This window comes from Oncorhynchus mykiss, chromosome 17 (assembly GCF_013265735.2).
Source record: "Oncorhynchus mykiss isolate Arlee chromosome 17, USDA_OmykA_1.1, whole genome shotgun sequence".
NCBI classification, from domain to species: Eukaryota; Metazoa; Chordata; class Actinopteri; order Salmoniformes; family Salmonidae; genus Oncorhynchus; species Oncorhynchus mykiss.
The window spans coordinates 14,173,739-14,198,108 of NC_048581.1; the positions used below are offsets into that span (position 1 = coordinate 14,173,739).

The 24,370-nt window shown below is 42.7% G+C and overlaps 4 protein-coding genes across 7 annotated transcripts in view; 3 read left to right on the top strand and 1 right to left on the bottom strand.

Annotated features, from left to right (window-relative positions):
- The window catches only part of LOC118940024, a 1,007,326-nt gene that overhangs the window by 751,076 nt on the left and 231,880 nt on the right, over positions 1 to 24,370 (top strand). The gene's annotated exons all lie outside the window — the stretch shown is intronic.
- Positions 16 to 13,107, top strand: LOC110485478 (N-sulfoglucosamine sulfohydrolase (sulfamidase)). Of its 2 annotated transcripts, XR_005036662.1 has the most exons (12): positions 16 to 415; positions 615 to 775; positions 1,128 to 1,233; positions 1,487 to 1,572; positions 2,471 to 2,704; positions 2,846 to 2,927; positions 4,298 to 4,501; positions 6,888 to 7,044; positions 7,839 to 8,045; positions 11,922 to 12,023; positions 12,292 to 12,666; positions 12,724 to 13,107. XR_005036662.1 is itself a non-coding variant. In XM_036948066.1 (11 exons), the coding sequence occupies exons 1-11, from the start codon at positions 325 to 327 to the stop codon at positions 12,398 to 12,400; spliced, it is 1,539 nt and encodes a 512-aa protein (XP_036803961.1). In that variant the 5' UTR covers positions 16 to 324; the 3' UTR covers positions 12,401 to 13,107. The 2 variants fall into 2 exon arrangements, 1 of the variants encoding a protein (XP_036803961.1); XM_036948066.1 differs by having other exon boundaries at positions 12,292 to 13,107.
- Positions 14,825 to 16,564, top strand: LOC110485488 (neuropeptide B-like). Its single transcript, XM_021556568.2, has 2 exons — positions 14,825 to 15,331; positions 15,993 to 16,564. The coding sequence occupies exons 1-2, from the start codon at positions 15,062 to 15,064 to the stop codon at positions 16,119 to 16,121; spliced, it is 399 nt and encodes a 132-aa protein (XP_021412243.2). The 5' UTR covers positions 14,825 to 15,061; the 3' UTR covers positions 16,122 to 16,564.
- gnav1 (guanine nucleotide binding protein (G protein) alpha v1) overlaps positions 17,355 to 24,370 on the bottom strand; it is a 38,721-nt gene continuing 31,705 nt past the window's right edge. For 2 of the 3 annotated variants that reach the window (XM_036948114.1, XM_036948113.1), the window contains 3 exons: positions 24,180 to 24,251; positions 19,669 to 19,756; positions 17,355 to 19,344 (listed from right to left, as the gene is read on the bottom strand). In XM_036948114.1, the coding sequence (XP_036804009.1) occupies positions 19,154 to 19,344; positions 19,669 to 19,756; positions 24,180 to 24,251 (351 nt within the window). In that variant the 3' untranslated portion in view covers positions 17,355 to 19,153. The remainder of the gene's footprint in view (positions 19,345 to 19,668; positions 19,757 to 24,179; positions 24,252 to 24,370) is intronic. The other variant, XR_005036664.1, reaches the window with a different exon arrangement.

The following is a 24,370-nucleotide window of genomic DNA, read 5'->3' on the forward strand; positions in this document are numbered from 1 at the left end:
TGTGACCACGATCATGTGACCAAAGTGGGTGGGGTTTGAAGCGCTGTGTTTGCGCTATTTCCGGGAGTAGATCAAATTGATTTTCACACTGCATTTTCTTTGAACAAGAGAAAACAAAACATTGATTATTGCGAAAGTAATCAGTAAATAGAGGATAGGCTTACTTCAATGTAGAATATGTCAATAATGTCAAACAAACACTTTGACTGGAGTGTTTAAGATAAGCTTTATAGAGCTGATGCTATATTTTCTTAAAAAGTGGACTCTGCAATATACTGCAACTGAAAATATTGTGTTTATGATTTGGAACTTTATGAGACGGATATGGCTGTTGGTCATGATGTGATAGTTTTGTTGCTGGCGGTAATATGCTGTGTTGTAGAGTGCAAGAAGAGGAATGTACTTCTTATTATCGGTAAGTCACTTTTTGCTTTGGGTTATATTAACTGCAGTTAAATTAATCAAAGATCGACACTGCGTGTCACTTATCAATGAATTCGATCAGATGTATTTGTGAGTTTTTGACATCAGTTCTTCAACTTAGCTACTCGGTCAACACACTTCATCTCTCCCCCCTTCACTCTCTCCACTCCCTTCCCCCCTCGCTCTCTCAGCGGACGACGCAGGCTTCGAGACGTCGGTCTATAACAACACCGTGGTCCGCACGCCTCACCTAGCCGCTCTGGGTCGACGCAGCCTGGTGTTCCAGAATGCCTTCACCTCCGTTAGTAGCTGTTCTCCCAGCCGATCCACCATACTAACAGGCCTGCCACAGGTGTGTGTGTGTGTGTGTGTGTGTGTGTGTGTGTGTGTGGTGTGTGTGTGTGTGTGTGTGTGTGTGTGTGGAGAGAGAGAGAGAAGGCAAGAGCGAGAGAGAGGGAAAAAGTGTGTGTGTGTTCACCTCCTCCCTATGGTTCCTGGTCAAAAGTAGTGTACTAAATAACAGGGTGCCCTTTGGAACACACTCCTAATTTTTCTTCATGATACATACAGCAACATAAAGTGGGGACATCCCAGATGGAACACTATACAGTGCACTACTTTTGACCAGAGCCATATAGGGAATAGGTTGCCTTCCAGGGCAGGTCATTCATCCATTTTGTTTTCTCGTGTTCCTCTGTCCTCAGCATCAGAATGGTATGTACGGCCTGCACCAGGGAGTCCATCACTTCAACTCGTTTGACGGAGTACAAAGCCTACCTTTACTGCTGGGCCAAGCTAACATACGCACAGGTAGTTAACACACATTCACCCTACACACTTATCATCACACACCCACCCGTAGCATTGTCAAGACCTTACACACACACAAACAGGTAGTTAACACACATTCACCCTTCACACTCATCATCACACACACCCTTCACACTCATCATCACACACACACACAGGTAGATAACACACACATCATCACAAGTGCGCGGGGACATGTGTGTTTTGATGGAGTGTACCAGAGTGCCAGTTTCCCTATTCCTCCTCCATACAGGGATCATTGGGAAGAAACACGTAGGCCCTGGCCCTGTCTATCCCTTTGAATTCGCCTACACAGAGGAAAACAACTCTGTACTTCAGGTAGAATTATTAAACCATTCTTTTATATATTGTTTGTTTAGCGTTATTATGCTATTTTAGAATCTTATTTTATGACAATCTATGATTGTAAATTGGTGTATAATTAAAACAGTTAATCAGCTCAACCAATAAATTGTACTGCTACTACTACTACTGCTACTACTACTACTACTGCTACTACTACTACTACTACTACTACTACTACTGCTACTACTACTACTACTACTACTACTACTGCTACTACTACTACTGCTACTGCTACTACTACTACTACTACTGCTACTGTTACTACTACTACTGCTACTGCTGCTACTACTACTACCACTACTACTACTGCTACTACTACTACTACTGTTGCTACTACTACTACTGCTACTACTACTACTGCTACTACTACTGCTACTGTTACTACTACCTCTGCTACTGTTACTACTACTACTGTTACTACTCCTACTACTACTACTGCTACTACTGTTACTACTACCTCTGCTACTGTTACTACTACTACTGTTACTACTCCTACTACTACTACTGTTACTACTACTACTGTTACTACTACTACTGTTACTACTACTACTACTGTTACTACTACTACTACTGTTACTACTACTACTGTTACTACTACTACTACTGTTACTACTACTACTACTGCTACTACTGTTACTACTACTACTGTTACTACTCCTACTACTACTACTACTCCTACTGCTACTGTTACTGCTACTACTGTTACTACTGCTACTACTACTACTGCTACTACTCCTACTGCTACTGTTACTGCTACTACTGTTACTACTACTACTCCTACTGCTACTGCTACTACTACTACTGCTACCGTTACTACTACTACTACTACTACTACTACTCCTACTGTTACCTCTACTACTCCTACTACTAGGTGGGTCGGAATATCACCCGGATCAAACTACTGGTCAGGAAGTTCTTCCAGACCCAGAGAAAGGAAGAGGAAGAGAGACCGTTCTTCTTGTATGTGGCGTTCCACGACACCCACCGCTGTGGCCATTCCCAGCCGCAGTACGGAGCATTCTGTGAGAAGTTTGGGAACGGCCAGAGTGGAATGGGGAGGATTCCAGATTGGAAGCCAGAATACTACACCCCAGACCAAGTCAAGGTAAGGATTTGGTGCTGGTTCTGTTGTACTCTGTTCTATGCTAATCTATTCTAAGACAGTATATCACTTTCCATCTGCTATTTGAGAGTACTACCATTAATTATTTCATTGAATATAATATGTAATTTAACACTTACCCAGGTGCCCCACTTCGTCCCAGACACCCCTGTAGCGAGAGCTGATTTGGCTGCCCAGTACACTACAGTTAGCAGACTGGACCAGGGTAAGAGGAGGAAGAACACACACACACACACACACACACACACACACACACACACACACACACACACACACATGAATAGAGAGAGGAACTCACACACACACACCGACATGAATAGAGAGAGGAACTCACACACACACACACACCGACATGAATAGAGAGAGGAACTCACACACACACAACGACATGAAGAGAGAGGAACTCACACACACACACACACAACGACCTGAAGAGAGAGAAACTCACACACACACACACACACACCGATATGAAGAGAGAGGAACTCACACACACACAACGACATGAAGAGAGGAACACACACCGACACACACATGCAAGAACACACACACACACACCAACATGAATAAAGAGAGGAACAAACACACACACCGACACACACATGCAAGAACACACACACACACACCAACATGAATAAAGAGAGGAACAAACACACACACCGACACACACATGCAAGAACACACACACACACCAACATGAATAGAGAGAGGAACACACACCGACACACACATGCAAGAACACACACACACACCAACATGAATAGAGAGAGGAACACACACCGACACACACATGCAAGAACACACACACACACACCAACATGAATAAAGAGAGGAACAAACACACACACCGACACACGCATGCAAGAACACACACACACACCAACATGAATAGAGAGAGGAACAAACACACACACCGACACACACATGCAAGAACACACACAGACGTGTATTTGAACTCTATTTATCACACAGCTAATACATGACTGGTAAACTTCTCCGCTGTAGGTATTAGTCTGATTCTACACCATGAATCCATCCACGGCCGTGTCCCAATACCCACACTAGCGTACTACATACTTAAACTGCATACTCATTTCTAGTAGAATTCACTCGTCTTTTCCCACCTCACGTGTTTGACAACAGCTGATAATCAGATAAATTGACGCGCTGCCAAAATGAACTAATGGCGGGAGGCAACGCAATCGCTCATCACATGACCCATTCAGAGTTCTGTTTTCTACATTTCACAAACTATACTGAACAAAAATATAAACGCAACAATTTGAAAGACTTTGTCTGAGTTACAGTTCATATAAGGAAACCAGTCGGTTGATATGAATTCATTAGGCCCTAATCTATGGATTTCACATGACTGGGAATACAGATATGCATCTGTTGGTCACATTACCTTAAAAAAAATGGGCCTCAAGATCTCATCACGGTATCTCTGTGCATTCTAATTGCCAATCGATAAAATGCAATTGTGTTCGTTGTCCGTAGCTTATGCCCATACCATAACCCCACCGCCACCATGGGGCACTCTGTTCATAACGTGTCCTCTCCTGTCTTCCATAGGTATTGGTCTGGTGCTGGCTGAGTTGAGGGAGGCTGGTTATGAGAATGACACCTTGGTGATCTACAGCTCTGATAACGGTATCCCTTTCCCCAACGGACGCACCAACCTGTACGGATCAGGCACCGCAGAACCCATGTTGGTGTCATCACCTGAACACAGGGAGAGATGGGGAGGAACCAGCCAGGCCTACGTCAGCCTACTGGGTGAGATGGAGGGAGGGGGAGCAGGAGGGAGGGAGGGACCAGCCAGGCCTACGTCAGCCTACTGGGTGAGAGGGAGGGAAGGAGGGACCAGCCAGGCCTACGTCAGCCTACTGGGTGAGAGGGAGGGAAGGAGGGACCAGCCAGGCCTACGTCAGCCTACTGGGTGAGAGGGAGGGAAGGAGGGACCAGCCAGGCCTACGTCAGCCTACTGGGTGAGAGGGAGGGAAGGAGGGACCAGCCAGGCCTACGTCAGCCTACTGGGTGAGAGGGAGGGAAGGAGGGACCAGCCAGGCCTACGTCAGCCTACTGGGTGAGAGGGTGGGAGGGGGAGCAGGAGGGAGGGAGGGACCAGCCAGGCCTACTGGGTGAGAGGGAGGGAGGGGGAGCAGGAGGGAAGGAGGGACCAGCCAGGCCTACATCAGCCTACTGGGTGAGAGGGAGGGAGGGGGAGCAGGAGGGAGGGAGGGACCAGCCAGGCCTACATCAGCCTACTGGGTGAGAGGGAGGGAAGGAGGGACCAGCCAGGCCTACGTCAGCCTACTGGGTGAGAGGGAGGGAAGGAGGGACCAGCCAGGCCTACGTCAGCCTACTGGGTGAGAGGGAGGGAGGGAGGGGGAGCAGGAGAGATGGGAAGGGAGGGACCAGCCAGGCCTACGTCAGTCTACTGGAGGGAGGGATGAGAGAATGATGGTTGGAGGGAGGGAGAGAGAATGATGGTTGGAGGGAGGGAGAGAGAATGATGGTTGGAGGGAGGGATGAGAGAATGATGGTTGGAGGGAGGGATGAGAGAATGATGGTTGGAGGGAGGGATGAGAGAATGATGGTTGGAGGGAGGGATGAGAGAATGATGGTTGGAGGGAGGGATGAGAGAATGATGGTTGGAGCGAGAGAGAATGATGGTTGGAGGGATGAGAGAATGATGGTTGGAGGGAGGGAGAGAGAATGATGGTTGGAGGGAGGGATGAGAGAATGATGGTTGGAGGGAGGGATGAGAGAATGATGGTTGGAGGGAGGGATGAGAGAATGATGGTTGGAGGGAGGGATGAGAGAATGATGGTTGGAGGGAGGGATGAGAGAATGATGGTTGGAGGGAGGGATGAGAGAATGATGGTTGGAGGGAGGGATGAGAGAATGATGGTTGGAGGGAGGGATGAGAGAATGATGGTTGGAGGGAGGGATGAGAGAATGATGGTTGGAGGGAGGGATGAGAGAATGATGGTTGGAGGGAGGGAGAGAGAATGATGGTTGGAGGGAGGGATGAGAGAATGATGGTTGGAGGGAGGGATGAGAGAATGATGGTTGAAGGGAGGGATGAGAGAATGATGGTTGGAGGGAGGGATGAGAGAATGATGGTTGGAGGGAGGGATGAGAGAATGATGGTTGGAGGGAGGGATGAGAGAATGATGGTTGGAGGGAGGGATGAGAGAATGATGGTTGGAGGGAGGGATGAGAGAATGATGGTTGGAGGGAGGGATGAGAGAATGATGGTTGAAGGGAGGGATGAGAGAATGATGGTTGGAGGGAGGGAGAGAGAATGATGGTTGGAGGGAGGGAGAGAGAATGATGGTTGGAGGGAAGGAGAGAGAATGATGGTTGGAGGGAGGGAGGGAGGGAGAGAGAATGATGGTTGGAGGGAGGGAGGGAGAGAGAATGATGGTTGGAGGGAGGGAGAGAGAATGATGGTTGGTGGAAGGGATGAGTGAGAATGATGTTTGGAGGGAGGGAGAGAGAATGATGGTTGGAGGGAGGGAGAGAGAATGATGGTTGGAGGGAGGGATGAGAGAATGATGGTTGGAGGGAGGGAGAGAGAATGATGGTTGGCGGGAGGGAGAGAGAATGATGGTTGGAGGGAGGGAGAGAGAATGATGGTTGGAGGGAGGGAGAGAGAGAATGATGGTTGGAGGGAGGGAGAGAGAATGATGGTGGAGGGAGGGAGAGAGAATGATGGTTGGAGGGAAAGAGAGCGAGAGAGGAAAAGGGAGGAGGGAAGAAGGTATTGGTGGATTGACTGATAATAGCTGGGGAGAATTAATTAATGGATGTGTGGATGTATTTCTTGATGCATGTGTAATACCACTGTTACCATTAGGGGGAGACATAACTACCCTTCTACAGTATATGTTTGGGAGATCACCTCAAGGAAAGGAGGAAGGAAGGATTTTAAAAGTAATTTAACCACTATGTTTAAATCTCAATTTGCCTTTCCACGATTCCTCACATCCTCTCTCCTCTTTCTCAAAGCCCATTGGTGGAGAAGTTCAGAGGGGGAAAACCTTGGCTGTTCTCCTCCAATGTGCTTTAAGGAGGCAAGGAAATTGGATGTAAGAAGTCACAGGAAGATAAATTGTGATAGAACCTAACCATCTCTCTCTCTACCTCCCTCCAGACATCACCCCCACCTTACTGGACTGGTTCTCCATCCCGTACCCCTCATACTGCCTCCCGGGCACCCCCACCACCCCTGTCAGCCTCACAGGCCGCTCCCTCCTCCCTGCCCTCGTCTCCGAACCCTCACCTGCTGCCTGGAAAACCGTCTATGCCAGGTAAAACCCTCCCCCACCGCCTGGCACACCGTCTACGCCAGGTAAAACCCTCCCCCACCGCCTGGCACACCGTCTACGCCAGGTAAAACCCTCCCCCGCTGCCTGGCACACCGTCTACGCCAGGTAAAACCCTCCCCCACCGCCTGGCACACCGTCTACGCCAGGTAAAACCCTCCCCCGCTGCCTGGCACACCGTCTACGCCAGGTAAAACCCTCCCCCACCGCCTGGCACACCGTCTACGCCAGGTAAAACCCTCCCCCACTGCCTGGCACACCGTCTACGCCAGGTAAAACCCTCCCCCACTGCCTGGCACACCGTCTACGCCAGGTAAAATCCTCCCCCACTGCCTGGCACACCGTCTACGCCAGGTAAAACCCTCCCCCGCTGCCTGGCACACCGTCTATGCCAGGTACAAAGGAAGGAAGGAAGGCACGGTGTGTTAGATGTTGGTGTTATAACCAGTTAACCACTGAGACTATATATATAGGGTGATTTCCCAGACACTGTGATTACACCTACTGTAGTCCTGGACTTAACAGCATGTTCCATGCTGATTCTCCGCTGAGAATGATTTTTAGTTCAGGACTAGTTAGAATCTGTGTCCGGGAAACTGGCCCATAGTGTGACTTTCTTTCTTTGTGTGTATTAGGTAACACTTTACATTACAGGGTCCTTATGACTGTTTAATTATTACTTCAGTCTAACGAGTATTGTAATTACTCATTACTACACTGTACTTTGTATTCTTGCTTTTTTTTATGTTTTCTTTGTTCTTCTGCACTGTCTACGGCAGCCAGTCCCTCCATGAGGTGACCATGTACTACCCTATCCGCTCCATCCACCAGGGGGCGTACCGCCTGCTCCACAACCTCCACTACCGCATGCCCTTCCCCATAGACCAGGACTTCTACGTCTCTCCCACCTTCCAGGACATGCTGAACAACACCCTGACCGGACAGCCCACAGGCTGGTTCAAGACCCTGCAACAATACTACTACAGGTACTGGTATAATACTATTATATACTATATTATACACTATTATATTATACACTATTATATTATATTATATTATATTATACACTATTATATTATACACTAGTATACTATATTATATTATACACTATTACTGGTATAATACTATTACTATTACTGGTATAATACTATTATATACTATATTATACACTATTATACTATATTATACACTATTATACTATATTATACACTATTATATTATACACTATTATACTATATTTTACACTAGTATATATCTGAATAACACCCTGACCAGACAGCCCACAGGCTGGTTCAAGACCCTGCAACAATACTACTACAGGTACTGGTATAATACTATTATATACTATATTATACACTATTATATTATACACTAGTATACTATATTATATTATACACTATTATACACTATTATATTATACACTATTATATTATACACTATTATATTATACACTATTATATTATACACTATTATATTATACACTAGTATACTATATTATACACTATTATATTATACACTAGTATACTATATTATATTATACACTAGTATACTATATTATACACTTATATTATACACTAGTATACTATATTTTACACTATTATATTAAATACTATTATACTATATTTTACACTAGTATATATCTGAATAACACCCTGACCAGGCGGCCCACAGGCAGGTTCAAGACCCTGCAACAATACTACTACAGGTACAATACTATTATTATTATATACTATATTATATTATACACTATTATATTATACAGTATTATACTATATTATACACTATATTATACACTATTATATTATACACTATATTATACACTATATTATACACTATTATATTATACACTAGTATACTATATTAAACACTTATATTATACACTAGTATACTATATTTTACACTATTATATTATACACTATTATACTATATTTTACACTATTATATTATACACTATTATACTATATTTTACACTATTATACATCTGAATAACACCCTGGCCAGGCGGCCCACAGGCAGGTTCAAGACCCTGCAACAATACTACTACAGGTACTTTTTGAAGGAGATCCCTTTCTGTATCTGAGTTTAGAGAGGACAGATAGACATAGTGAGGGGTGTAGAAACCCCAGAGAACCCCCGTCGCTGCGGTGGCGTTTGTGGTTCGGAGTCAGGAGCTTAGACCGATACATCCAACACTATTATACTAGACTATAAACCGGGAACTTTGGGTCCTGGATGCTGATTGGCTGAAACAACTTTTCAGCCGTATGTACAGTGCATTCGGAAAAGTATTCAGACCCCTTGACTTTTTCCACATTTTGTTACGTTACAGCCTCGTTCTAAAATGGATTAAATAAATAAAAATCCTAAATCTACACACAGTACCCTGTAATGACAAAGTGAAAACAGGTTTTTAGACATGTTTGTAAATTTATTACAAATAAACAACTGATACCTTACTTACTTACATAATTATTCAGAACCTTTGCTATGAGACTCAAAATTGAGCTCCGGTCCTTTCTGTTTCCATTGATCATCCTTGAGATGTTTCTACAACTTGGATTTACCACAGGCGGACTCCAATCAATTGATTGGACATGATTTGGAAAGGCACACACCTGTCTATATAAGGTCCAACAGTTGACAGTGCATGTCATAGCAAAAACCAAGCCATGAGGTTGAAGGATTTGCCCGTAGAGTTTCAAGACAGGATTGTGTCGGGGCACAGGTCTGGGGAAGGGTACCAAAACATTTATGCAGCATTGATGGTCCCCAAGAACACAGTGGCATCCATCATTATTAAATGGAAGAAGTTTAGACCCACCAAGACTCTTGCTAGAGCTGACCGCCCGGCCAAACTGAGCAATCGGGGAAAAGGGCCTAAGTCAGGGGGGTGACCAAGAACCCAATGGTCACTCTGACAGAGCTCCACAGTTCCTCTGTGGAGATGGGAGAAACTTCCAGAAGGGCAAACATCTCTGCAGCTCCACCAATCAGGCCTTTATGAGTAAAGGGTCTGAATACTTATGTAAATGTATTATTTCAGTTATTTTATTCACAAACATTTCTAAAAACCTGTTTTTGCTTTATCATCATGGTATTGTGTAGATTGATGAGAGAAAAAAAAACAACAATTGAATCAATTTTAGAACGAGGCTGTAACGTAACAAAATGTGGAAAAAGTCAAGGGGTCTGAATACTTTTCCGAATGCACTGTATATCAGACATTATAAACTGTGTGGTTCCAGCCCTGAATGCTGATTGGCTGACATCCGTGGTATATCAGACCGTACACCACGTGTATGACAAAACATGTATTTTTACTGCTCTAATTACGTGGGTAACCAGTTTATAATAGCAATAAGGCACCTCGGGGGTTTGCAGTATAGCCAATATACCATGGCTACGGGCTGTATCTGGGCACTCCACGTTGTGTCGTGCATAAGAACAGCCCTTGGCCATGGTATATTGGCCATATACCACACCCCCTCGTGCCTTATTGCTTAAATATACCACGGTTGTGCAAAAATACTTGTTTACTTTTCTATTTATGTTGGTAACCAGTTTATAATAGCAATAAAGCACCTCAGGGGGGTTGAGGGACATGTCAATAGGGGGGGGGTTGAGGGACATGTCAATAGGGGGGGTTGAGGGACATGTCAATAGGGGGGGTTGAGGGACATGTCAATAGACCACACACCTTTGGGCCTTTAGTATTTGCTTAATTATTCTCTTATGTAGCGGTATAAGAACAGTAGTACCATCTTCATTACCATAGAAATGAAACCATACAATATAAACACTATACAATATAAAACTATACAATTTAAAGCATAGGATTCTATAAACAATATAAAACTATACAATATAAACACTATACAATATAAAACTATACAATATAAACACTATACAATATAAACACTATACAATATAAAGCATAGGAGTCTATAAACAATATAAAACTATACAATATAAAGCATAGGAGTCTATAAACAATATAAAACTATACAATATAAACACTATACAATATAAAGCATAGGAGTCTATAAACAATATAAAACTATACAATATAAAGCATAGGAGTCTATAAACAATATAAAACTATACAATATAAAGCATAGGAGTCTATATACAATATAAAACTATACAATATAAACACTATACAATATAAAGCATAGGATTCTATATACAATATAAACACTATACAATATAAAGCATAGGATTCTATATACAATATAAAACTATACAATATAAACACTATACAATATAAAACTATACAATATAAACACTATACAATATAAACACTATACAATATAAAGCATAGGATTCTATATACAATATAAAACTATACAATATAAACACTATACAATATAAAACTATACAATATAAACACTATACAATATAAACACTATACAATATAAAGCATAGGATTCTATATACAATATAAAACTATACAATATAAACACTATACAATATAAAACTATACAATATAAACACTATACAATATAAACACTATACAATATAAAGCATAGGATTCTATATACAATATAAAACTATACAATATAAACACTATACAATATAAAACTATACAATATAAACACTATACAATATAAACACTATACAATATAAAGCATAGGATTCTATATACAATATAAACACTATACAATATAAAGCATAGGATTCTATATACAATATAAAACTATACAATATAAAGCATCGGAGTCTATAAACAATATAAAAACGATACAATATAAAATAAATGGTTCTATATCTATGATACTACTATTACCATAGAAATATAATTAATAGAATGGGCTTGGAACCTCTAACCCTGGAAATTCATTCTATTTCTATGACTACGACAGGGACCGCTGGGAGCTTTTTGACTTGCGGTCGGACCCAGAAGAGGCTGTGAACCTGGCTGGGGACCCGGCTCTCGCCCCGGTCCTGGAGAGCCTCAGAGACAGGTTAGTATTACTGTTCTATAGGGATATTAGGGATTAGGGATCGATTAGTGTATCATCGATATGGATATTATGGAGGGTTGCAAAATTCCCAGAAATCCGGTTTGGAAGATTCCCAGAACCAGGATGGAATAAGCAAGAAATGTGGAATTCTTCAAACACAAACTTGGGAATTTCGAGAAAGCCAAACCATTTCCCCCTTGGGGGTATTTCTTATGTTATATCTTATGTTATGTGTTATGTTAATTATTTCCTAATGTAATGTTGCCAGGCTGCTGAAGTGGCAGTGGACCACTGGGGATCCGTGGGTCTGTGGACCAGACGCTGTGCTGGAGGACAAACTGGAACCACACTGTCGACCGCTCTACAACGGACTCTGACCGCAACTAGACCACAACTGGACTGTGATTGATTGTGGATCCAATCATATTTATTTTATAAAGCCCTTTTAACATCAGCAGTAGTCACAGTGTGCTTCATAGTTAGCCGGCCTGAACCTCCACAGAGCAATCAATGCAGAAGACGAATCACAGTGGCCAGGAACATCTCCCTAGAAAGAAGGACTCTAGGAAGTAAGATGGACAGGAATCTGGCTCTGACGATGACTCATCCTTTTCTGGCTGTACCAGGTAGAGGTTAAGAGTACATGTGGCCATTAAGAGTGCATGTGGCCATTAAGAGTACATGTGGCCATTAAGAGTACATGTGGCCATTAAGAGTACATGTGGCCATTAAAGTGGTACTTGGGGATTTTGTGCAGCCACAACTGTCTTTATTTTAATGTGAGTTATAACCCATGAGTTATGACTATAGGGCCAGGAGTTTTGACCAGAAACCACCTCGTGACCTGTACAGGAAGAACTATGGGTTGTGATTAAGACCATCGATGGCTGAAAAACAAAACAAACGTGGCATAGCTTCAGTGCAAATGTTCTGGACTTCATACAATGTATGTTTTGTACGATGTCAGTTTAACATCTAGATGTCGTTGGGATTAGATTTATGTTCTGTATGATGTCAGTTTAACATCTAGATGTCGTTGGGATTTGATGTATTTTGTCAAATAAAGTATTTTTTTGCTTCTCCTGTTTGTTCTTTATTTCATCATGTCATCTGTATTTAAGTTCTTAAAAGCTGATATCGTTATATGAACTAGTTGGAGCATCACGGTTTAAAGTCTCTCTCTCTCTTTGGTATCAAACTTATATTTGGGGATGGGGGATGAACGGAAATGTAAGAAGGAAACAGAAATGTTCTGTTTTATTTACAGACCTTTTCATTCCAAGCTTGTGTTAATTATTTCTGATAATGAAAACGCATGTGTGACAGGCTACGTAGGCCTAACAGTGCACTGAAAACATATTTTATAGCCCAAGAGGAAAATCTAGGATTGTTTCTAGGCTATATTATATCAGCCTGTTGCATGTGGATCACACAAGTCGGCTACCATCAGATCAGGCTGAATCACAAGAACCACAGACGATTTGATTCACCGATTCGTTTTTAAATCAGACCACTCAGTTCCATTCGCGTTATTTGGTCAGATTATTGATGATCTGCTCTCCGATATTGGAGATGGCCTTTGATCAGCACTTTTAAGTTAACTTAAAAAAAATATATTTTTTAAGTTTAATGGAGCCTATGCGTAATTATTATATTCCCATTTGGTCATGTATGGACGACAAGGTGGTATTTGATATTTGATTAGAATCCCCATTTGCTGTTGCGATAGCATCAGCTACTCTTCCTGGGGTCCACACAAACCATAACATAATACAGAACAGTAATAGACAAGAACAGCTCAAGGACAGAACATCAATTTTTTTTTTTAAATGGCACATGTAGCCTACATATCAATACATACTGTACACCCAAACTATCAAATAGGGGAGAGGCGTTGTGCCTTGTGGTGTTGCTTTATCTGTCTTTTTGAAACCAGGATTGCTGTTCATTTAAGCAATAAGAGACGGGAGTTCCATTCAATAATGACTATATAATACTGTACGCTTTCTTGAATTTGTTCTGGATTTGGGGACTGTAAAACAAAAGACCCCTGGTGACATGTCTAGTGGGTTAAGTGCGTGTGTCAGAGCTGTGTGTAAATTGAGCCCTCTGATTACAATGAAGAGCAAGACGTGCCGCTCTGTTCTGGGCCAGCTGCAGCTTGACCAGACGACTGGGCAATAATCAAGAGAAGACTAAACTAGAGCCCACACTTGATTTTTGGAGAGAGGTGTCATAAAAGCAGATGATTCTTTATTACGGACAGACCTCTCCCCATCTTTACAACCGTTGAATATTTATGTTTTGACCATGACAGTTTAGACTCTAAGGTAACACCAAGTAATTTAGTCTCAACTTGTTCAGCAGCCACACCATTCATTGGTTATATAGGCTGTTATCTAAAAATGGGGATCTTATTTACACTGTTGTGGAGGTACGGGGTTCTACAGAAGGATAAACTAACAACTGAAAACGTGTGCTTTTTAGGATAGCCTATAATTTACGAGCACTTGAACACATTTCCTAATCCATTCAGTGGGCTGTCTCTCTCTCTCTCTCTATCCCATTTCTGTAAAGTTAAAGCATCTGAAGCTGGACCATTTATGACGAAATTCAAGTCATATGCCAATAAACGTAATTTACTTTCTAGTTTTCAAGAAACAGATGAGGATCGGTGTGATGTCACTATGTCAACCTCCCCAAACACAGGGGTAAAGAGAAAACGCATACATCCGGATTGGATTGTTCATCTGCGTGCGTAAAAGATGAATCATTCAATCTTTCTGATCCAATAGACAGGTCACGATCGTGCCGCGCGCCTATATAAAACGGTCACAACATTCGAGAACACCCAACCAACGGAAGAACCCGCCAACAAGAACGTCCGTTGATATTGGTAACCTAGGCTACAGCTCACCAGAGAAGAAGACAAGAACAGAAGAACCAAAAACATCCCGACGACAACCGAACCAACCAACCGAACCGAACCAACCGTCAAACCAACATTCCATCCAGCTGCGTAAAAAAGGCGTCACGAGATGGAGAGGTCTGTTAGATTCGCCGTGGTGTGCGTCGGTATCTCCATGCTTATCTCGTGCCACCCTATCGAGGCGTGGTACAAGCAGTCCACCGGACCGAGCTACCACTCGGTCGGCCGAGCCTCGGGTCTGCTGTCCGGGATCCGGAGGTCCCCGTACATCCGGAGGTCTGAGTCAGAAGAAACGGTGATGGACAGCGGGGAGAACACCGGCACCGAGAACAACTTGGTGACTGACGGTAACCGACAGACCCCCGTACTCAAAAACATGGTAAGTGTGATTTGGGAGGTAAAATCGTTGAATTAAAGTCTAAGGTAGATGGTACCCAAAGAGAGGCCCTATTAGGTCGATATGTGGTAAAATACAGTACATTTCTGCTGAGATTCTACCTGCACGCAAATTAATGAAGTGAATTGATTACCATGGCAAAATTTGACAATGTATTTTTGGGGGGCAAAGTGCCGTAGTCACATTTAAAAGTTGAAACATCTTTCAAACGTGAGATTATATCAATTGGAATCGACTAGGAAGTAGCGCGCCAGACATCAGACCACTGCGTAAAAGGCGCTGTCCTTCAGCACCAAAGAGACGCGCAATTTGCCTACTGTCAGAGAAATTAAACCGTTTAAGCAGTCTTTATACCCGATAAAATACATTGTCGACTATAGGCTAGACCTACTTGAATAATAGCCTATAAATAGTAACCTGAATGTGACAAAAACGGAACTAAAACCAACCTTTGACAAGACAAAATGTCTCAGTAGTCGGTCTATATTTCAATGTGACAATAAGTACAAATCATTTTCATTTCTTGAACATTTGTATCCATTTCTATTTTTCTAAATTTCAGCACATTTTCCCCAAACAGGTCTACTTTTAATGTGCCACAATTAATGACTGAACATCATTTAACTCGCCGTTTCTCTCTCAGGCTATCTGTGTGACAGACATCTCTCCCAACCTGAAGAGCTGCGAGCTGCTGCGGGACGGGACGAGTACGTTCCAGTGCAAGGCTGACGTGTTCCTCTCCCTCGACTCGCTGGACTGCCTGGCCGCGTGAGACCCAACAAATCTCCCGCCGGCGCCAACAACAACAGTTGACTTTCCGCGAGGGAGACGGGCGAGAACGCAGGCAGCGTGAGAGAAAAAGGACCGGTGATCGATGATGACATTGAATGTTTTCTCATCATTTATATATATATAAATAAAAAAAACGGATGTGAATAATGTTTGTTTAATACTAGCGGTGTAAAACAAAACAAAAAAAGACCAAACGAAAAACCCAAAGTGCAATGTGTGTGAGAGGAAGTTGTTACTAGGCTACAAAGCTATCTGTTGTCACCCCCCTATATTCCTATGCCGACCCCCACCCAGACCCTTCCTTGTAGGTTACCTGCGTTGCCTAATGTAGGCTATTATTACACGTTCATAAATCGTTGCCTGCTGAGCAGAACCTGTCCAAGTACTTTTATTTATTTTATTAAAATGAACAAATATTGCTAATTGGATTGGTGTACATGTTGTATTTATGCTTGACTGATAGTAGCCCAGGCTACATATTCATTGTGGAAACAAATGAAGATGTTCTTTTGTGCAGTAGGAACTAGCCTATTTTCGAAGCCTCAGCAACACAAATCACTTATATTTAAGTATTTTCATCCAGACAATGGTTTTCACTGAAACACATTTTTCTGCAGTCAGTTGCACTACATAGCCTATTCTAAACTGGGTAGTTAGAGCCCTGAATGCTGATTGGCTGAAAGCCATGGTATATCAGACCATATACCATGAGTATGACAAAAAAGTACTGTTCTAATTACGTTGGTAACAAAGTTTATAACAGCAATAAGGCACCTCAGGGGTTTGTGGTATATGGCCAATATACCACGGCTAAGGGCTTTATCAAGGCACTCCGCAGTGTGTCGTACTTAAGAACAGCCCTTAGCCGTGGTATATTGCATATATACCACACCACCCTCAGGCCTTATTACTTAAATCTGCTTTGTTTTACTTCCTAAAAACGACGACACGGCCAGTAAACAAACGACTCCGAAACATTCAAATAATTATTTAATCGGCATAGCCAATTAATCTGAAGACACCAAGTTATTTCACAAGATCGACTGAATTATAATCCAATTCTGTGTCCAAATCTCAACCCAAAAACTCAAGATTAAAATGTTATTAGATGACAGAAGCATATTAAACAGAATTTAAATACTACAAGGCGTACATAAAAATATACTTTTTTTTACCCCCCAAGACCCCCATAAACGGGCACAATTAGGAATGATTCACATAAATACATAATGGTAAGATTTTATTTCTCAAATGCTTAGACAATAGTTTGATAGCAATAGTCTTCCAACAGATACTTGTCTGTTGAGCAACTTAGACAAAAATCCCCAAATGAATGACAGAATAAAACATGTAAATTAAGAAAAAAGAGGAGAGAGAGAAAAAGGAAGAGGTGTTTGAGAGAGGGAGAGAGAGAGAGAGGGAGGGAAAGGAGAGCAGGACACAAGAGTGATGAGATTTACTGCAGTTAAATAAAGCCAGTTGTTTTCTGTGATCTCTGTCCCATTAAGGAGTGATAGGCATTGATGGATGGAAGGAAAATGCACGTAGTCTGTATGCATGAGTGAACCCCTTAACACACACACAGTATGGATGAGTGAACCCCTTACCTCACACACACAGTCTGTATGGATGAGGGACCCATAACTCCACACCTCCACATCAGTACCACACTGCCCGCGCATCTAATGGACAAACGGTAAATCCTCCTGCCTGCCTGCCCCCACACACACTAAGACATGCACTAAGCTGAGTGAGCATTTAGCTGGATGACAGTAACCGAGCAACCAAAGCTGAGAGGAAGCCTATCATTACCGTCTACAGGGTCCCTCCAATGAGCTCTGGTACGAATAAGAAATATAACAAGTATGTTAAGAATTAAAATGTTGATGTTGTATTATTCATATTCTGATTAGGGTTGCATAACAACAACAATAACACAAATAAATATGTACCATAGTCCATGATTGTTCACAAAAACAAGGAGAGGGAAGTGAAATGTTTCCCCAAAGGACCTCGTCCTCGTTCCAGGAAGAGAAATGTTTCCCCAATGGACCTCCTCCTCGTTCCAGGAAGTGAAATGTTCTCCAATGGACCTCGTCCTCGTTCCAGGAAGAGAAATGTTCTCCAATGGACCTCGTCCTCGTTCCAGGAAGAGAAATGTTCTCCAATGGACCTCGTCCTCGTTCCAGGAAGAGAAATGTTCTCCAATGGACCTCGTCCTCGTTCCAGGAAGAGAAATGTTCTCCAATGGACCTCCTCCTCGTTCCAGGAAGAGAAATGCTCTCCAATGGACCTCGTCCTCGTTCCAGGAAGTGAAATGTTCTCCAATGGACCTCCTCCTCGTTCCGTGAAGTCATGTAAACAGTTCCTGAGGAACTGAACCGAGGGGTCTTTCATTATGAAGTCGACTTCAACACGCTTTTCTTCCAGAACCAGAAAACGGAGTAGGGTGACGGAGCCCCTAGTCACTGATCTTGGGTCAGTTTTCCATTATCCCCACTAACGGTTAAAGGGGAAATCAGCAGTTGATCTTGGGTCAGTTTTCCATTATCCCCACTAACGGTTAAAGGGGAAATCAGCAGTTGAAACGATAACAAACCGTCTCCCCGCCCGTTTTGGTAAACAGCTGAGGGACGAGGCTGGAGAATTGTAACCTCTCTCAAACGCATAGCTAGAGCTATGGATGCAAAGACTGTCAATCCATGATATCAACATTCTAGTTTTAACCACGTTGAGGCTATTTGTTCACATTTACGTTGTTTACAAACGGAGTAAAACAAGCTTATATTTTGAATGAAGCTCATGAGGCATTTATAAGTTACATTCAAGAATCAATGGGCCAGTTGCTAAGTCCAAAAATGGACGTAGCAACAGCTGATTGACCCTTTAAGGTTATGATTTGGTGAGGGGAAGCTGAGTCTAGCTCTGTACCGAGGGAAACTTCACCCCAGAGTCCAGAAGCCAACCAGCACCATCGGAACTGTTAGAACTCATAGGAACTCTTAGAACCAATCAAAGCAGAGAGACGGCCTCTAGGTTCTCTTTGATGATGGTGTCCATGACGACCTGGAAGACAATCTGTACGTTGGAGGTGTCCGTTGCCGTGGTGAAGTGGTGGTAGATGAGTTTGCTGGGCGTGGCGTTGAGAGACACAAACATTCCGGCAATGTACCGGGCCGCAGCGTCAACGTCACAGTCTGCACCTGAGGAGGGAGAGAGGGAGAGGGGGAGAGCGAGAGAGAGAGAGGGAAGAGGGGGAGATGGAAAGAAAGAGGGTTTAAGGCAATACCGTTTTCAGAGTTAGTTTCATATCTTGATAAGATGTTGTATTATCATGATGGCTTCATCTGATCTCAAGCCTGTATATTGTTATTTTATCAATGACAAGGAAGGCCATTTCATGTCAAACACCAATGAATTGCAATGGCATTAACAGTCTGGTCACATATGTTTTACCTATTGCGTGTGGTGCACGTGTCGTGTGTGTGTGTGTGTGTGTGTATTATGGTGTGGTCAGTGTGACTGACCTTTGAACTGCGGCACATACAGCCGCAGATGCCGCCCCGAATGTAAAACCTTCTCTTGAAAAAGATCGATCTTGTTCATAAATAAGATCTGCAATAAATAAACAAATACATTAATAAATACAAAATATCCGACATCCCTGGTCGGCAATTATACACAAATACATAAAGTGGTAAACAAACATACAGATGAACAACAGGGAGGATGTTCAATCAACGTTCAATCAACGTTCAAACAACGTTCAAACAACGTTCAATCAACGTTCAATCAATGTTCAATCAACGTTCAATAAATATTCAAACAAGGATAATATTGTGGTTACTGGTGACAAACCATTTACTGTAAATACCACTTCCATGTGATACGGATATAACTGCAGAATTATACTGCTCATCAATCAACCGTAAATGCCAGTTGATGATTGGTCAAATCTGTACATGTGATTGGGAGAGCGATCACTGGCGAATTCAGATCAATTACCTAGTGAAGCCTTGGCTACAGGAGGATTGATTGAGCTCGCTGTCGCAAGTATTGTGGGGTGAGTCAACACACTGTCCCTCCACTGACTGTCCCTTTCACAGTACACAACACTCTGACTCAGTGGCTTGCATCCCAAATGGCGTGCTATTCCCTATATAGTGCACTACTGACATTTGGGACGCATCTTAGTTCACTGTAGTGGTTCACTAGTGGACCAATTAAAAGTCTATGAGGAGTTCTCATTCTACCTGGCTTTGGTTCATTTGGTTAAAAGAACAACTGGCTAGATAATGATGGATGAACTGAATGAAGAGAATAATGAGAGAGTGTGTGTGTGTGTGTGTGTGTGTGTGAATGTGGTGTGTAATTAACACAGTGGAACAGTGGGTGGAGGGTTATAGGTTAGCAGACTCACAGACACGCCCTGATAGATTCATTACTCGGTCTCACACACGTACGCATGCACACACCACCACACCAAGTGGGCATGAAAAACACACTAAAGGAGGTCCCATTAAACAAGCTCGTTACACTGTCCTTCATTTGATGAGGGCGGGTGCGTGTGTTGGTGTGTGTGTGTGTGTGTGTGTGTGGGTGGGCTGGAAGCAAGCAGAATGCACATCTAAATTACTGTTCGCTGTTTAATTACGAGTGACAAGGGACCTATTAGAACAAAGGCTGTGGTCGGTCGTGTGTGTGTGTGTGTGTGTGTGTGTGTAGGTGTGTGGTTAGATATTGCAGAGGCATGTCCACTCAGGAGCCACGAGTGACATAAATGACAAGTGAGAAAGAGAGAGAACGAGAAAGACTTCCTTCATGTTTGCTTCACTCATCCGTTCCCACTCTGTCCTCCCCATGGACTCTCTATGCGTAACAGTGAGTGTGTAGTGTGTGTAGCGTGTGTGTGTAGCGTGTGTGTGTGTGTGTGTAGCGTGTGTAGTGTGTGTGTGTGTAGTGTGTGTAGCGTGTGTGTGTGTAGTGTGTGTAGCGTGTGTAGCGTGTGTGTGTGTAGCGTGTGTGTGTGTGTGTGTGTAGCGTGTGTATGTGTGTGTGTGTGTGTGTGTGTGTGTATAGTGTGTGTGTGTAGCGTGTGTGTGTGTGTGTAGCGTGTGTGTGTAGCGTGTGTGTGTGTGTGTAGTGTGTGTGTGTGTAGCGTGTGTGTGTGTGTGTGTGTAGCGTGTGTGTGTGTGTAGCGTGTGTGTGTAGCGTCTTCTCCATCCTGTCCATTAGCAAAAGGACAACTAGAGGACAACCATGTCAACCAAACCCTGTTTAGACTTGGCCAAGTAGCTGTAACTATCAATGGAAGAGTTTCTGTACGGATGGGACTTTTCTAGCCATAATAAAATAAAATAAATCATGGCAAAATCTGTGCACTACAACATTTGAAAAGATAAATAAATGAACTTTGCATGCTAGGCTAGTTTGGCATATTTTCTTCTCGCCCAGCCTGCTGGTCACATGATCTCTTACCAAACACCATTCTGTCAGACTTCTGACATCGTTGACAGTCCATCTGTTCTCTCTCATTCACTCCTGTGTATTCTAATTACAGCGTGTACAAGGTTGTTTACAAACTGGGGGGGAAAAAAATGTGCTTTTCATTTGAATTGGGCTTTAGACTAGGGCCTTACCATTGAGGTACCCCGTTATAGAGACTGTCTGTTACCACTGAGGTACCCCGGTATAGAGACTGTCTGTTACCACTGAGGTACCCCGGTATAGAGACTGTCTGTTACCATTGAGGTACTACAGTATATACACTGTCTCTTACCATTGAGGTACTACAGTATATAGACGGTCTCTTACCATTGAGGTACTACAGTATAGAGACTGTGTTACCATTGAGGTACTACAGTATATAGACAGTCTCTTACCATTGAGGTACTACAGTATAGAGACGGTCTCTTACCATTAAGGTACTACAGTATATAGACGGTCTCTTACCATTGAGGTACTACAGTATAGAGACTGTGTTACCATTGAGGTACTACAGTATAGAGACTGTCTGTTACCACTGAGGTACCCCGTTATAGAGACTGTCTGTTACCACTGAGGTACCCCGGTATAGAGACTCTCTCTTACCATTGAGGTACTACAGTATATACACTGTCTCTTACCATTGAGGTACTACAGTATATAGACGGTCTCTTACCATTGAGGTACTACAGTATAGAGACTGTGTTACCATTGAGGTACTACAGTATATAGACGGTCTCTTACCATTGAGGTACTACAGTATAGAGACGGTCTCTTACCATTAAGGTACTACAGTATATAGACGGTCTCTTACCATTGAGGTACTACAGTATAGAGACTGTGTTACCATTGAGGTACTACAGTATAGAGACGGTCTCTTACCATTAAGGTACTACAGTATATAGACGGTCTCTTACCATTGAGGTACTACAGTATATAGACGGTCTCTTACCATTGAGGTACTACAGTATATACACTGTCTCTTACCATTGAGGTACTACAGTATATAGACGGTCTCTTACCATTGAGGTACTACAGTATAGAGACTGTGTTACCATTGAGGTACTACAGTATATAGACGGTCTCTTACCATTGAGGTACTACAGTATAGAGACGGTCTCTTACCATTAAGGTACTACAGTATATAGACGGTCTCTTACCATTGAGGTACTACAGTATATAGACGGTCTCTTACCATTGAGGTACTACAGTATAGAGACTGTGTTACCATTGAGGTACTACAGTATAGAGACGGTCTCTTACCATTAAGGTACTACAGTATATAGACGGTCTCTTACCATTGAGGTACTACAGTATATAGACGGTCTCTTACCATTGAGGTACTACAGTATATACACTGTATCTTACCATTGAGGTACTACAGTATATAGACGGTCTCTTACCATTGAGGTACTACAGTATAGAGACTGTGTTACCATTAAGGTACTACAGTATATAGACGGTCTCTTACCATTGAGGTACTACAGTATAGAGACTGTGTTACCATTGAGGTACTACAGTATATAGACGGTCTCTTACCATTAAGGTACTACAGTATATAGACGGTCTCTTACCATTGAGGTACTACAGTATAGAGACTGTCTCTTACCATTGAGGTCCTACAGTATATAGACGGTCTCTTACCATTGAGGTACTGCAGTATAGAGACGGTCTCTTTCCATTGAGGTACTACAGTATAGAGACGGTCTCTTACCACTGAGGTCCTACAGTATCTAGACTCTCTCTTACCATTGAGGTACTGCAGTATAGAGACGGTCTCTTACCATTGAGGTACTACAGTATAGAGACTGTCTCTTACCATTGAGGTCCTACAGTATCTAGACTGTCTCTTACCATTGAGGTCCTACAGTATCTAGACTGTCTCTTACCATTGAGGTCCTACAGTATATAGACGGTCTCTTACCATTGAGGTCCTACAGTATATAGACGGTCTCTTACCATTGAGGTCCTACAGTATCTAGACTGTCTCTTACCATTGAGGTCCTACAGTATCTAGACGGTCTCTTACCATTGAGGTACTACAGTATCTAGACGGTCTCTTACCATTGAGGTACTACAGTATCTAGACTGTCTCTTACCATTGAGGTACTACAGTATATAGACGGTCTCTTACCATTGAGGTCCTACAGTATATAGACGGTCTCTTACCATTGAGGTACTACAGTATATAGACGGTCTCTTACCATTGAGGTCCTACAGTATATAGACGGTCTCTTACCATTGAGGTCCTACAGTATATAGACTCTCTCTTACCATTGAGGTACTACAGTATATAGACGGTCTATTACCATTGAGGTACTACAGTATAGAGACGGTCTCTTACCATTGAGGTACTACAGTATAGAGACGGTCTCTTACCATTGAGGTACTACAGTATAGAGACGGTCTCTTACCATTGAGGTACTACAGTATAGAGACGGTCTCTTACCATTGAGGTACTACAGTATAGAGACGGTCTCTTACCATTGAGGTACTACAGTATAGAGACTGTCTCTTACCATTGAGGTCCTACAGTATAGAGACGGTCTCTTACCATTGAGGTACTCTTGAAGAAGATGTTGTTGCAGATGGAAGAGAAGAGTTTCAGACTCTCCTGTAGGCGGTTCTGAAAGAGGGGAAATCATTAGATGTAACATTAGTAAAACAGGAGTCTGTCACGTCAGACCATGTGTAGTAATATTGTCACAGTGTTCATCAGGGAAATGACAGGTAAAGATGTCGGGG

What these genes read in the sequence shown, in the direction of transcription:
- LOC110485488 (XM_021556568.2), top strand. Translation starts at nt 15,062, where the DNA reads ATGGAGAGGTCTGTTAGATTCGCCGTGGTGTGCGTCGGTATCTCCATG. An exon ending in CCCCCGTACTCAAAAACATG is followed by an intron (nt 15,332 to 15,992) that starts GTAAGTGTGATT and finishes TTTCTCTCTCAG; the next exon opens with GCTATCTGTGTGACAGACAT.
- LOC110485478 (XM_036948066.1), top strand. Translation starts at nt 325, where the DNA reads ATGGCTGTTGGTCATGATGTGATAGTTTTGTTGCTGGCGGTAATATGC. An exon ending in CCAAGCTAACATACGCACAG is followed by an intron (nt 1,234 to 1,486) that starts GTAGTTAACACA and finishes TCCTCCATACAG; the next exon opens with GGATCATTGGGAAGAAACAC. An exon ending in TGGAAAACCGTCTATGCCAG is followed by an intron (nt 7,045 to 7,838) that starts GTAAAACCCTCC and finishes TGTCTACGGCAG; the next exon opens with CCAGTCCCTCCATGAGGTGA.